Here is a 14,795-nt window from a genome sequence, read left to right as displayed (position 1 = left end):
ACTCCAAATGTTTCTACTTGTCTCTTGTTCCAGTACCTTGCACTATTATATCCAGAGAGTGCCCACATAGCAAAGGGTTTGTGTTTTGTCCTGCTGTAGTCCCTTTTGTGAGCACTGATGGAATATCATTTCCCCCCTTGTAAAAATAATGCCTATAGCTGCTTTGTAATAAAGGTACATGCTAAGGGGTGATATTCCACTCCAGTTCATCTAGGTATTTTGCATTTATTGTTATTTTGATTTCTTTAAAATTTTATTTTATTGCAACTATATTCCACCATTTTTTGTATAAGACAGAAGCTGTTTTGCTGTGTTGCTGTTGGAAGCAATAATAATTGGAAGAAATATGTTACTGGTCTTATTGACTTGCTTCCTTATGGGACTGTTTTCTTCCTGCTCCTCAGCTGACAAACTAGATGCTGATTACATAGAAAGGTACCTAGGACAATTGACTCCCATGCAGGAAAGCTGCCTGATCAGACTCCGTCAGTGGTTGCAAGAAACACACAAAGGCAAGGTAAGCTGTTTGTTTGGTGAAAGTAAATATTAAGCCGACTTAGCAATCAGGTGGTCTTAATTACTTTATTATAGAACTAGTATCCTTGTACCTACTGCATATTTTTATATTTAAGGGACCCTGCCTTTCCTCTATTTTACACATTGCTGAAATTGTTCAAGGTTTTTGTTTAGACCATTTCTATATCACTTAATATATATAAATATCTCTGAGCAGTGAACACTGAAAACAATGATAAATGTTACAGAAACACACAATTAAACCATTATGGGCAGACACCAAGGTTGATGGAGCCCAATCAGGCTGCCCACAGCTGTGTCTCATTCAGCTACTCTCCACACACCCAGCACCCCACTACAGCAGCTTAAGTTGGGTAAGTTTCCCCGGGGGTCTAAATTGTGGCAAATATAAAACCCCTCTACTCACAGTTCTTTCTAGGGTCTCCACACATCTCTCCTACAGCAGCTCTTTTGCAAGTTGTCCACCTGTGTTGGTGCAGCCTGATTTAAAATGCAGCAATCGCTAGACAGAACAGAAGAAACAGATAACTTGGGCCTAAACTTAGTTGTACAGTGGAACCTCGGGTTACATACCATCTTTCTTACGAACGCTTTGGGTTATGAGCTCCGCTAACCCGGAAGTAGGTGTTCTGGGTAGCGAACTTTGCTCCAGGATGCGAGCGGAAGTCACATGCCAGCGGTGCGGCGTCTCAGGTTAAGAACGGTTTTCGGTTAAGAATGGACCTCCGGAATGAATTAAGTTCATAAACGGAGGTACCACTATATTCTAGATTGTTAATGAGCATGGTAGTTTGTGTTTTCAAAATTTGACATATGAGCTGTTCTTATTCTGCAGGAATTCTGTAAAGGGTCATGCCTTTGACAATAGGATGAGCCTTGCCTTCTTCTTTTTTTGCTCAGATACCCAAAGATGAACATATCCTCCGTTTTTTGAGGGCTCGTGACTTCAACATTGACAAGGCTCGAGAGATGCTGTGCCAGTCACTGACCTGGCGCAAGCAGTACCAAGTAGACTACATCCTGCAAACATGGAGACCACCTTCTCTTCTGGAAGAATACTATACTGGTGGTTGGCATTACCATGACAAAGGTAGGAAGCTCACTTTAAGCCAGCGTACTGTGCCCTGGGGTGTACTATGTTATGTGGGTTGACTGAGGCCACGTGTCACTTAAGGACACCTCTGAGTACTTCAGTGCTTAATTTCTGAAAGTGTGCAAGGAAGAAACCAAGAAGTCTTATTGTAACACAGGAATGGTCAGATATAATCAGTAAAGTTTAGTAGAATCCATCCCCTGTTCTTCCGTGTTGCATCTCTAAACTTCTTACCTATTGCTGTTATATGTTTACCTCCCTGCGTGCATTTTCAGAGTTGATAAATTTCACATTTCACAAGTTGGCAAATGTAGCGAAGCAGCCTGAGATGTCCTCTGTGTTCCAAAAAGAAATTGGATGGGAACATACTTGGGCAATCATTCCTTTAATTTTTTAATATTCCCAGTTAAGTACAGTAGGACACAAACAGTGCAAAAACATATTCATTCAGCTGCTTTGTTTATTTTTTGTCTTTAAAGATGGAAGGCCACTTTACATACTTCGCCTTGGTCAGATGGACACCAAAGGTCTTGTGAAAGCACTGGGAGAGGAGTCACTCCTTCGTCATGTAAGGAGATGCTTCCTTTGTATTATCTATGCATGGTTTCTCTAGAAAAGCTTCAGGTTTCAGTAGGTCCAGTACTCAAGAAGGTCGTTTCTGCATGAGGGAAGTGAGGGGCAGATGGGGCTTATCAATCTGGGAACGTAGCCCAGGTTTGGAGAAGGAAAAGCCTGCTCTGTTTTCTTTTGGACCACATCAGCGGAATGCCTTGTTGTCTGGGCACTCCAGGATTTTCATACAAAGTGCCCAGGCTTGTGCCCTGGGAAGGTCCCTTTGGTTTGACATCACCCCCAGGGGCACTCCATTGTCTCTGAAGACAGAGTGATGCCAACAATACGCAATGGGGAGATTTTATCATTTATAACCTGAAATATTACAACAGGGTCTTAATTGGTCTTGCTGTGTTCTAAGTAAAATTTTGTCATAACTTCCAAGCCTAAAATTTAGAGACGGTATGAGAATGTTCCTTAGTAACTGAAGTCATTCCTTTGCTCTCCTTTCAGGTACTGTCAATTAACGAGGAAGGACAAAGGAGGTGTGAGGAAAACACCAATCTATTTGGCCGCCCAATCACGTTAGTATCCACCCAGTTATGCAATTACCCCTTTCTTCTTTTGCTTCATGTAAACCTTGGCAATAAGAGAACATTTTTTAAAAGCATGTTGATGCCTTGTCCTCAGAGCAGAATTCTTTTCACAGCTAGTGCTAGGGATGCATTTTAATCTGGAACCTGTCACTTCTATGGTGCTGTGGTCTAAGCCACTGAGCCTCTTGGGCTTGCCAATCGGAAGATTGGCAGTTCGAATCCCCGCAATGGGGTGAGCTCCCGTTGCTCTGCCCCAGCTCCTGCCAACCTAGCAGTTCAAAAGCATGCCAATGCAAGTAGATAAATAGGTACCGCTGCGGCGGGAAGGTAAACGGCATTTCTGTGCACTCTGGTTTCCGTCACGGTGTCCCATTGTGCTAGAAGTGGTTCAGTCCTGCTGGCCACATGACCCGGACAAACACTGGCTCAGCTGTCCAGGGGTCCTTTACCATGTACGGTAGCTTTTTTCACACTTTACAAATTTGTGGGAGTGCCATTTACAGATGCACTGTTCTGTGCAGCACTTGTGAAAACACCGTTAAGCCTCATACAGGAAGACTGTATTCGTTGCTTCTGGTTTTGAATGCCAAATGCGTAGCTTGAGAAACAGCTTTGTGGATTTCACCTCTTTCAGATCTTGGACCTGTCTCGTTGACCTTGAAGGGCTTAACATGCGCCACCTCTGGCGCCCTGGAGTAAAAGCGCTCCTTAGGATTATTGAAGTGGTTGAAGAAAACTACCCAGAGACCTTGGGAAGGCTTCTGATTGTGCGAGCACCCAGAGTGTTCCCTGTTCTATGGACTCTGGTGAGTGATGGTGCTGGGGAGATGCTGCCTACTCTTGGCTCTGGCCGTAATGAGAAGATATTACTAGTCTGTTGGGTCCCACCAAGGAATGAAAATGGCAAACCTATGAGTTCTGTTTTGACAGACAAGGATATGTCTTTTCTGGGTTCAGGTTCCTGTCCAGGTAGTAGCAACTTATTTAATGCAGAATTTATATTTTGGTGCCAGAATGAAGATAACTGTAAACTGTAAAACACCTTTACATTGAGAGTTACTGTATTACTGTATTACAGGTAATAATGCCATATCTTGTTTGGGATAGTCCTTGGGTTCAAAAATGCAAGGTCTGCCCTGATTAACTTTGGCCCTGTTGATTTGTTTATGTAACTTTCTAGTCTTCCTCTAAAATACCCAGTGCTTTTTTCTGGGGGTATTCAAGGGTACACAGTGCCGACATCTTTTTTTCTAGAAGTAAAGAACTGGTTAAAAATGTGGCACTTATTGTAACAACTTCATGATGAGTACCAGCACCTTTATTTCCTAGAAGAGAAACGCTGAATATACCTCCTGGTGATGCACAAAAAAAACTGCCAGCACATTTGCAAAACTAATCAGGGACCAGCATGGTTTCAAATTGGATGAGGGTCTGTGTGTTGAGATTCCTGCATTGCACCCCCAGGATCCTTTCCAACTGTACAGTTCTCTGATTCTGTGGAGCACATCTTCCTCCAGTATCTTTACTTTTCCCTTTTATTCAATTATAGGAGAAACTTTGACTGGTTACATGGTTTAACCCCAACATTAAAGCCTGCCTCTTCACTCATCTCATTTTATGGTTTCTAAGTTCAACAGAGAGTGCTTTTTTAACATCACTAGGTCTAGATATCAAGCATTTACAGAGAGTTCAAGTCCACCCTACCACAAGAAAATATTCCTCCAGTTATAGACTTGCTAAAGACCAAGAGTGACTTGTTTGGACTGGCTTGCGGTTGAGTTTTTAAAATGCTTTTTGCTGGGACTTGACCATTCTTTTTTTAATGTGCCCTGAGAAGAATAGCTTTTACATTCTATTTCAGGTGAGTCCCTTTATCAATGAGAACACTAGGCAGAAGTTCCTCATTTACAGTGGCAACAATTATCAGGGACCTGGAGGGCTTGTGGATTATCTTGACAAAGATGTGATTCCAGACTTCCTTGGAGGAGAATGTGTGGTAAGTTTGGAGAATGTGTGTACTACAAAATTCTTTGGTGAGACTTTATCTTGCTTATCTTACATTACATCCTTATAAAATGTTTAGTTCTATTAGTGTGCTGTGTGCAATTGAGATACAAGCTCCTGTTGGTGCTGAGCTCTGTATGAACATCAGGGCATAACCTTTACTCTTAGTTTTGGAGAGAAGGCTAAAGAAGCTTTAATAACTGTATACAAATATGGCATGGCAGTCTGCACTTGTGCTATTATTAATACTTGCTGTACAGTATTACTTGGGTTGTTACACAGTGCAGGAGGACAGTATGTGGGCCTTTGGATAAAGTCAAAATATTTCTGTTGGAAAGATTACTTATTTTAACAAAAATATTTTCAGTAGCCTGCAGAGACATTACTGTCTCTGTGTCCTTCGTTTGCCAAAAGATTCATTCAGTTGTCAATGTTGTAATTTGTAATCTCTATGCTGCCTCAGGGGACACCCTGTTTAGAGCAGAATTAGTGATTTATTTCTAGAATTCAAGATGCTTTGGTGATTTATTTTTTCCCCTTCAGGCTGTTGGCAAAAAGAACTGCTTGGTTTGACTTATGAATCATTTATCATAGTTCAGATAACACTTCTACTTTTTATGGCAATTGGCAAAACTATTGTAAAAATTCAGACCGGATGGTTTATCATAGTACAGATTCAACTAGAAATGAGTGAGTGACCTCTTCAACAGAAGTATTATTAAATGTTGTTGCATTGTTTTGTTAATTGCTTGGAGATTATTTATTTATTTGATTTGATTTCTTGCCCGCCTTTCTCCCTAAGGCCACAGGGCAGGTTGTAGCAATTTAAAATTCAAACTTAAAGACAATTTAAAAATATGCTATTTTTAAATGCTATACTATTTTAGGTACATATTTTTAATAAATAAGCAGAAAATTCAATGAGCAGCACATTTATTCACAGTGCATTCTAGCTCATCTAGCAGCATACAGACACACTGTACCAAATCAAAGATCCAAGCTCCCTGTTATTCTTCAGAATCTGCCTTTTTGCTCTTTAACCGTAATCCCCAAAATGAGCCTTGCAAATTAATATTTGCATACATTCATGCAAACTGCAAAACTGCATTGCCTCATTTTCTCCTATGTTCCATCTTGAAGGAGCAGCGGACAGACTGCAGTGTCTGTCTTAAATATGTAGAATATGCTTCCATGATTTTTTGCTGTCTGGCTTCTAGGCTGGACTAGGCTTCCTACTATTTACAGTAGACCCTCTTACCTTCTTAATTTGGCAAAGCCTTTTTATCAGCCAGCCTTCTACTTCATTGACAGCAAGATTGAGGACATGCGAGTCCGAATAATGGACATTCTCTAGAGTATGTATATGTATATGTGGATGAATGAGTGAGATAGAAATAATGAAAGTGCTTTCAGAATTCACCTGGTTGCTATATCTATTCTTGTTTGCATCTAGTTAAAAGGTGCTTTAGTGGGCAGGGTGAGGAATGAGATTGTTTCTGTTCTCTCACTTTACTTGCTAAATAGTAGGAAGGTGAGGCTGTGCTGTATGAAATGGCAGGGGATATTCTGTTAGTTGGCATTGTTTTAAAGTGTTGATCTGCATTTTGAAATTCACTCTCCATCTCTCCCCCATCCCACAGTGTAATGTGCCTGAAGGTGGCCTTGTTCCCAAATCACTCTATCAAACAGATGAAGAGCCTGAAATCTCTGATCATATCCGCCTCTGGACAGAAACCATCTATCACTCTGCAAATATATTCAAAGGTGCTCCTCATGAGGTAGGATGAGGAAGTTAGTCTGGTCAATAGAAGGGTTAAAAGTAATAGACCAAAAAGTATGTGTATGTGGTGAATGCTCTGTGCTCTTCTAGATTTGGCAGTTAGGTTTAGGTGGAATTTTGGAGATGCTGTAAAGGAAAGGAACATTGCCTGGGGTCTAGAAGCATTTCTTCAAATTCCTGATGTATATGCTCCAAATACCTCATTCTTCAAAGAATTAAAACTCTACTCTTCCTACTCATAGTTATTCTGAGTCTCTGTAAGAAGTGCTCAGTCTGGTATTGGTAGGAGTGCTGGTGGATGGTTGTGTCTTAAGATTTCCCTGCTTTGGCATAAGCCCTACTACCCAACTAATATACATTCTGAACTGGGGCACCCCATGTCCACAAATACAGAGCTAGTGTGTGAGGCTTGGCATCTTGTGCTTAGGTTCTGCACAGTCAGGAGAAAATTGGAATAATTTAAAAAATATATTTATTGAGTTTGCTAGTTCCTCCCAAAAAGGAGAATCATTTCTGTGTTGCTTAGAGCCAGATGTTGCTGCACTAGTTAATTGATTTTTGGGACAATGCCAGCACTGAATTGAACAGGATGGATGCTGTCGTTTGTTATCTAATCCAGATAGTTGTGGAAATCTTGGAAGGTGAATCGGTGATCACCTGGGACTTCGACATTCTGAAAGGAGATGTCGTGTTCAGCCTCTTCCATTCCAAGAGAGCACCTGAGATTTGCCGCAAGGAGCCTACAGTGCCAAATGCTTTGACTGCGGGGGATAATATACAGCTAATAGGCAAGAGCTGGGTCCTGGGGGTGGACTATAGCCGTGTGGAGTCCCAGTTGGTGTGTCGTGAAGGCGAGAGCATCCAGGTCAGTTGCGGTTCCGTGCCTAAGATCTCATGCTTAGCCTTTGTGATTTGATTGTCATAAATATTTGGGAACTTCGTTTTTCATTTTTAAAATTACATTAATGTAGGTACCCATCATTAAATATCCCCAGGGTGGCTTACAAACTCAAAACAGTTTTTGAAATAAGGCCATTTCATTGTTCTGTGAAATTCCAACATGGGTGAGGAGCTTCTTGATATCAACTGCTAATGAGCATATTTGATCCACCAACTGTCCTGTGAAAAAAGCTTCCTGTGGCACTTAGTTCTGGGATGTTACATATTTTATAATATATTAAATGTCCAGTGAAGTACCCCCTCTCACTGCATTTTATTTTTGTTGCTGCTGTTTACCTTTTATAGATGGAAAACTGAACCAGAGATAGTAGTGAATTGCCTCTAACACGTTAATGGCTGGACATGAATCCAGGCTTCTCATATTAAAACCCAGTATACTTTATCCAGTAGAATGCCCTAGTTATTACTGTTGACTAAACACAGGAGGAAAACCTATTGCATAGAATTAAGTTCTATGTCTCAGAGGAATGGGTTTCAAAATTTCTTCCTTTTAAGATCTTCCCATATCAATATCTGCCAAGGAATCCCTGCAAATCTGCAATGGAACCCTGGCATCTTGTAGGGGTTCTGGAACTTGTTTATGTCACATGCTCAATTCATGGGACGGCCCTGGTCAAGCTTCACCATTGCCCTGTATGAACTGAAGGTGCATTCCAGTACATTTGTTGTTGTTGTTTAGTCGTTTAGTCGTGTCCGACTCTTCGTGACCCCATGGACCAGAGCACGCCAGGCACTTCTGTCCTCCACTGCCTCCCGCAGTTTGATCAAACTCATGCTAGTGGCTTCAAGAACACCATCCAACCATCTCATTCTCTGTCGTCCCCTTCTCCTTGTGCCCTCCATCTTTCCCAACATCAGGGTCTTTTCCAGGGAGTCCTCTCTTCTCATGAGGTGGCCAAAGTATTGGAGCCTCAGCTTCACGATCTGTCCTTCCAGTGAGCACTCAGGGCTGATTTCCTTCAGAATGGAGAGGTTTGATCTTCTTGCAGTCCATGGGACTCTCAAGAGTCTCCTCCAGCACCATAATTCAAAAGCATCAATTCTTCGGCGATCAGCCTTCTTTATGGTCCAGCTCTCACTTCCATACATCACTACTGGGAAAACCATGGCTTTTACTATACGGACCTTTGTTGGCAAGGTGATGTCTCTGCTTTTTAAGATGTTGTCTAGGCTTGCCATCGCCTTTCTCCCAAGGAGCAGGCGTCTTTTAATTTCGTGACTGCTGTCACCATCTGCACTGATCATGGAGCCCAAGAAAGTAAAATCTCTCACTGCCTCCATTTCTTCCCCATCTATTTGCCAGGAGGTGATGGGCCCAGTGGCCATGATCTTCGTTTTTTTGATGTTGAGCTTCAGACCATATTTTGCGCTCTCCTCTTTCACCCTCATTAAAAGGTTCTTTAATTCCTCTTCACTTTCTGCCATCAAGGTTGTGTCATCTGCATATCTGAGGTTGTTGATATTTCTTCCGGCAATCTTAATTCCGGCTTGGGATTCATCCAGCCCAGCCTTTCGCATGATGAATTCTGCATATAAGTTAAATAAGCAGGGAGACAATATACAGCCTTGCCGTACTCCTTTCCCAATTTGGAACCAATCAGTTGTTCCATATCCAGTTCTAACTGTAGCTTCTTGTCCCAGGATTTCGCAGGAGACAGATGAGGTGATCAGGCACTCCCATTTCTTTCCCAATATTATTCTTTGACTGCACACTGCAGGGAAAGATTGGTATTGGCCCAGCAAGCTTCTCTACCATTACTAAGATTGTCATTGAGGAGCCCCTGATAAACTTGCAAGGAACCTCAGATTAGGTGCATTTGGATCACACTTTGCAAATCCCTGTTTCAGCTAAAAAGACCTAGTTAGTTGGAAAGTGTTAACGACTCTACCTGTTGACTTCCCCTGGCCTGCATGCATCAGTTTTACTTCAGTTTTTGGCCTTTGTTTCAAGATGCCAAGATGGCTCTGAAACAAAGCCAATCAAACATAAATCCTTTATGTTTACCTGATTGGTTTTCTCACTGTCTATCACTTTTCAGGGTTCTCATGTGACTCGTTGGCCTGGCTTTTATATCCTCCAGTGGAAAATGCATAGCCCAACTCCCTGTGCTGGGACCAGCCTCTCTCGGGTTGATGATGTCTTGGCTACACTCCAGGTCTCCAACCACAAGTGCAAGATCATGTATTACTATGAGGTGCTTGCATCCAAGGAATTCAGGTAGGGGGGATGCAGGAGGAGCCATTACATGACTTGTTATATGTGGGGATGATGGGCATCAGTCAGTGCTTGGTATGGTTCTTGAAAGCTATCAGCAGGAGTTCTAATAACTGCCTTGCTGCTTTCTTTGATCTACTTCTTTGTCCTTTACTCCAATATAATGTTTTGCTCAATTAATAAGATAATAAGCTTGCAACACACCTGTAGTTCACAAGTGCCAATAATGTGAAGGCATTCCCAAAGTTTTTAACCCTGCTTTGGTGCATCACCATGTGAACTCAGTTCTCCAGGACAACAGAGCTCTGCCATCAGTCTCTTTCCACTGTTGGTATGTGTCTTCCAGGTGATCCAGTTAAGCATATCTGGATAGCTGTAAGCATGGAAAATGGTGATGGTATTAATCTTGCTACCAGTTTCTGCTTTCGTAGGATTTATCAGGATTGCCACTTAAAATGTTTTCTTTCAAGGTGGAATTAGATTTTTGGCAGCAAATGAGAGATTACCAATCCTGTTGGGGTTTTCATGGAAGAAGTGAAGGTGAATTGGTTGTTGACCCTTCCCCAACCCACTAACTTTCATCTTTCTTTCTTTCTATTCCAGGGGGTCCATGACAAGTCTGGAATCCTGCAACAGTGGATTTTCACAGCTCAGTGGAGCAACAACATCTTCCAACCAATCGCAGAGCAGCTCTCTGATTTCTAGATAACATCATCTAGGAACTTGCTGAACACTGATCAATGAACTGCTCCGCTGAGATGCTTTCCTCAGGTCTCCTCCATAGAACGAGCCAAAGAGTCCTGTGGCGGAATGCTAGTGCCTAGGGATGGCCTTCTAGGGGAACACAAGTAACAGCAGTTTGGACACAAAGATGTTTCTAGGGAGCCGCTTGAAACCCTTGCTTTTTCGGGAATAGACTTGCAGCTTCTAAACCTTGAAGACTGATTTTCCTGGACCGTGTATTAACAAATCTGTGCATTAGACTGCATATCACTTTTGCATGAATTTTACGTGATTCCTATGGTTTAAAGGGCTCTTTCCAGTCAACTTAACTCTACGTAAATGTAGAGCTATCTGGTGTTGCCTTACCTATTAGGACCTGTAGAGCTGTCTCTTATGTGTAGCAAAAACTAGTTTAGTTTCACCGGGGCATCAGCCAGTGCCATTTGTGTTTTAACAAGATGCATAAGGTGCCTCGGTAGCAGGGATTACATGCAAACTGCTAATATGTACATAAATAGATGGGGGTGGGTGGGAGGAAACAAGGTTTCCAGGTTACTTCAAGTACGAAACATATCTGAGGTTAGATACCTAGCTTTAGCTAGCTTAACATGCTTTGGCATCCCTGAGAGACCCCAAAAATGTACATAAGTTTCTCCTGCAGTGCACAGAAACGCCTTCTTTCTTAAAGGAGTAAGCACTGATACTCCCCCCCACCCCCATTTTTTCTCAGGTCTATGAGCAATAAATGAGTAGATCTCTGCCCCATCCCTCTCTCAGGGTAGGAAGTGAATTCCATTACAAAGGGCTAAGCAAAGCAATATTTAATTTCCACAGGCACAAAACAACTCCACAGTGTTGAAGAAGCTCTTATTTTTGAAAGCAGGCACAAATTAAAGTTGGGGTGGGCACTTTAAGAGTGTGTGTGCGCGCGCGCGTGTGTGTGTGTGCATGAATATATGAAAATTCCTCTTTATTCAAACAAGATTAAGACTTAAATTAATAACTTATTTGTATCATTTTATAGGTACAATTCAAGTATGTATTATGAAATATGCCCCTCCCTTTTGGTGTGTTGATCTTTTGGGGCCAGAAGGAGGAATTCTGATCATATTCAGCTTTGTAAGGCTGTTTCACTGAAACATGGTTTCATAACTGGATATTTTTGGAGCACAGGACTGCATTATGCAGAATTACCTGCACAGGTCTCCATTTAATCTTTTGAGTTTGATAAGGTTGTGGCCTACATTGTAACTGGAAAACTGCTCTGGTAATATGGCCCTGAATAATTAAGGACCTTGATTTTGTAAAATTTATATGCCCTGGAACGATAACACCTGGGACTGCACAAACTTCACTGTGGGGTGGGCATGGTTTATTGATAATAAGATTGTTGTGAAGTTACATACAAAGGGAAGAAAAGGAGAGGTGAATGTTGAGATACTTCTGAGTATGCATGAAACACGAGTTCTCCTTGGCAAGGTTTATTTTTACTTCCTGTAATTAGGGGATAAGTAAGAAGACAAATCAGCTGAGATTCCAGCTGCCTTCGCTTGCCTGTGTGTTTGTTCAAAGGTGCACTGCAGTGCTGGGGAGAGAAAAGGGAAGCAAGCAGGACGAGTCACTACAGCAAAGTGCGTCAGTGTTGCTGTTCTCTGTGCAGAGGGACTGCAGGGAATTAGCTGCCCAAGCTTGCCTTAGAAGCCTAATTCCAAGCAATCCTTTTGAGGAAATAGCTGTAATGTGTAAGTAACACTTTCGGTTGCTTTATCGTAGTGCAAGGCTGAATGTTGCATGCAGTCTCCTGAGAGGAGGTTTAATGAAAAGCAGCTTGGGGCAGGGAACAGGTAGATAGGGGGCAATTTTGAGCTGAAAAACCAGACAGTGGAGAGGAAGAGTTACCGGTAACTGCATGCATAAACATTAGTGTTCTTCTGGTTCCTGTCATAGCCTTCTGAGGCTGCTTTTTCTTAATATTTTGGGTGTAAATATCCTTAAAGCATATTCCTTAAAGCAAATTCCAACTTTGCTGAAATAATACCCAGTCTAAGATGGTTCCAGTTCTCTTTTTAAAGGAAAATTATGGCTGCTTTCTCTCTCTTGGACTGTATTGGGAATGGCATGTCTCAAAAATGTTGCATGGGTTGTGGAGGAAGAAAGACCAGGGTACTTTAGGTTTCCCATGAAAATGAAGAGGGTCTCCAGCTCCGCTTTTAAGTATCCTTACAGTGAAGCAAGTTGTGATTTCCCTCAGCTAAGGTCTCAGCAGACTTCTTAATCTGTAGGTTACTGTCAGATTGTGCTTCATTTTAAAGACCTATTTCGTGTCATAAATGATGACGGCAGCTTTATAAATGCATATATTCTCTAAAGCTTCATTTTTGTTTTCCTTCTCAGATGTTGAGGAGTCTCGAGTCTAGACTCAGGAGGATGTTTCTCCTGCAACCTAGTAGGGTTAGGGCCTTCTTAATAAGCACCTCTGTTCTGCAAGAGTGAATCTAATATGAATGACAGGGACAGGAAGGATGGTAGAGGGCTATGCAGACATGCTGTTGATTATGAATGAAGCTTGTGTGCAGAGACTTAATAAGGAGATGAAGATTGGAGATGCCTTGTCATGACCAATATAACTGAACTGATCCTTCCCATATTGATGGGGAAAACAATTTTCTCGACCATTTGTCAGTGGAGGAAGAAGAGTCCTCTGTCCCTTTCCATTCTCCTCCAACCCAGTTTTAACTGTGACAACCTGAATTTCCTATTAATTGTCAAACAGCCTAGTTCTTGATTGAGTCAACCTCTGAAGAGGGTGACAGCTTTGGTATGTGAACCAGCCTGCTCTATCTTACTGACTTCCTATGGCAGCCAGACCTTTGCTTCTACCTATAATTTTTCCGCCTTGCCAATAGTCTTCCATCTCATTGTAGATCCCAGTACATATTGACCTGTAACAGCTGGAAAAAACAGAGGTATATATATATATGTGTTGTTTGCCCAAATGGGCCCTAGGGCATAGTTTGACACAAAGGATGTAGTAGCCTTGCAGAAGTCAGTGTCTGGATGGGAGACTGCCTGAAAACTCCATGCAAACTGCCTTGAGTTCCATCATGGAAGAAAGATGGGATATAAATGTAAGTAAAAATGTATGATCCCATGTACAATAAGTATTTTAAGACTATAACCTTTAATTATTATTAGCATGGAAAGAACATCCATTATTAGTTGTCTAAGGCACACTCCAAATTGCTGGTGCACAAGTGTGGGAAGCTTTGCCAGTCCTCATTATTCCATGTGCCCAGTCTTGTTAGTGCCTTGAGTACCACAATGGCTATGTTCTACTTCTACTGTTGCAGGTAGCATACCCCTGAATGCCAGTTGCTGGGAACCACAGGAGAGGGGAAAGTGCTGTTGTGGTCAGATCCTGCTTGCGGACTTCCAGTTAGGGCATCTGGTTGGCCACTGGGAGAACAGTATGCTGGACTAGATTTACCACTGGCCCCATCCAGCAAGTTCTTTTGTTCTTATAGTGTCTCACATTGATTATGTCTGATGGAAACTTGGGCCTAATATGGGGACTTAGAGGTTCCTTAAATGTATTTTGAAACGAGCTTGGTTCTTCTAGAGACTGTACCTGCACAATGAAAAGTTATTTTGGGCTCTCTGCCCCCCCTTACTTAAATGCTTAAATCAGTCTGAGTTGGCTAAATAATCATTCAAAGTTTCGTCAACAAGTCTTTTCTAAATTAAAAAAATTCCTTCCAGTAGCACCTTAAAGACCAACTAAGTTAGTTCTTGGTATGAGCTTTCGTGTGTATCTGAAGAAGTGTGCATGCACACGAAAGCTCATACCAAGAACTAACTTAGTTGGTCTTTAAGGTGCTACTGGAAGGAATTTTTTTAATTTTGACTATGGCAGACCAACACGGCTACCTATCTACAACAAGTCTTTTCTAATTATAGAAAGCAGGACTTGCTCTTTAGGAAGGTTGGTTTTCATTCAGCTGCTTTTTACTATAATTTAGAATCTACCCCAAGCTACTATCAGTTTATTCCCCTTATAGCAACATGAAAAAGGTGATATGTTCTTGCTGTGTTCAGTGATTCCTGCTCCCACTATAGTCAGGTGAACAGCACTTGGATCCTGGGCCAGGGTGCACTCAAGTACAATATTGCTGCTGCTATATATTTAGAATTTAATAATGTTCACAAGTGTGTTATAGAACATAGGAGGTGGGGTGCGGGGAGCAACTACACAAAAGCCACACAGGTCAGATATAGATTTCTCTAAAAAGATATCCATCCTTGACATCATCATTTTATTTGTATGCCACCTTTCCA

The 14,795-nt window shown here is 41.8% G+C and overlaps 1 protein-coding gene across 2 annotated transcripts in view; it reads left to right on the top strand.

Moving 5' to 3' along the window:
• The window catches only part of SEC14L5 (SEC14 like lipid binding 5), a 40,206-nt gene extending 28,415 nt beyond the window's left edge, over nucleotides 1-11,791 (top strand). For both annotated transcript variants that reach the window (XM_082199090.1, XM_082199089.1), the window contains 10 exons: nucleotides 405-517; nucleotides 1,438-1,627; nucleotides 2,110-2,198; nucleotides 2,696-2,766; nucleotides 3,413-3,584; nucleotides 4,640-4,774; nucleotides 6,423-6,560; nucleotides 7,182-7,427; nucleotides 9,562-9,740; nucleotides 10,341-11,791. In XM_082199090.1, the coding sequence (XP_082055216.1) occupies nucleotides 405-517; nucleotides 1,438-1,627; nucleotides 2,110-2,198; nucleotides 2,696-2,766; nucleotides 3,413-3,584; nucleotides 4,640-4,774; nucleotides 6,423-6,560; nucleotides 7,182-7,427; nucleotides 9,562-9,740; nucleotides 10,341-10,446 (1,439 nt within the window). In that variant the 3' untranslated portion in view covers nucleotides 10,447-11,791. The remainder of the gene's footprint in view (nucleotides 1-404; nucleotides 518-1,437; nucleotides 1,628-2,109; nucleotides 2,199-2,695; nucleotides 2,767-3,412; nucleotides 3,585-4,639; nucleotides 4,775-6,422; nucleotides 6,561-7,181; nucleotides 7,428-9,561; nucleotides 9,741-10,340) is intronic.
• Nucleotides 11,792-14,795: the final 3,004 nt, after the last annotated feature.

Source organism: Podarcis vaucheri (genome assembly GCF_965113315.1).
Source record: "Podarcis vaucheri genome assembly, chromosome: 14".
Classification (NCBI taxonomy): Eukaryota; Metazoa; Chordata; class Lepidosauria; order Squamata; family Lacertidae; genus Podarcis; species Podarcis vaucheri.
This window is presented reverse-complemented; position numbering and strand designations above follow the sequence as displayed.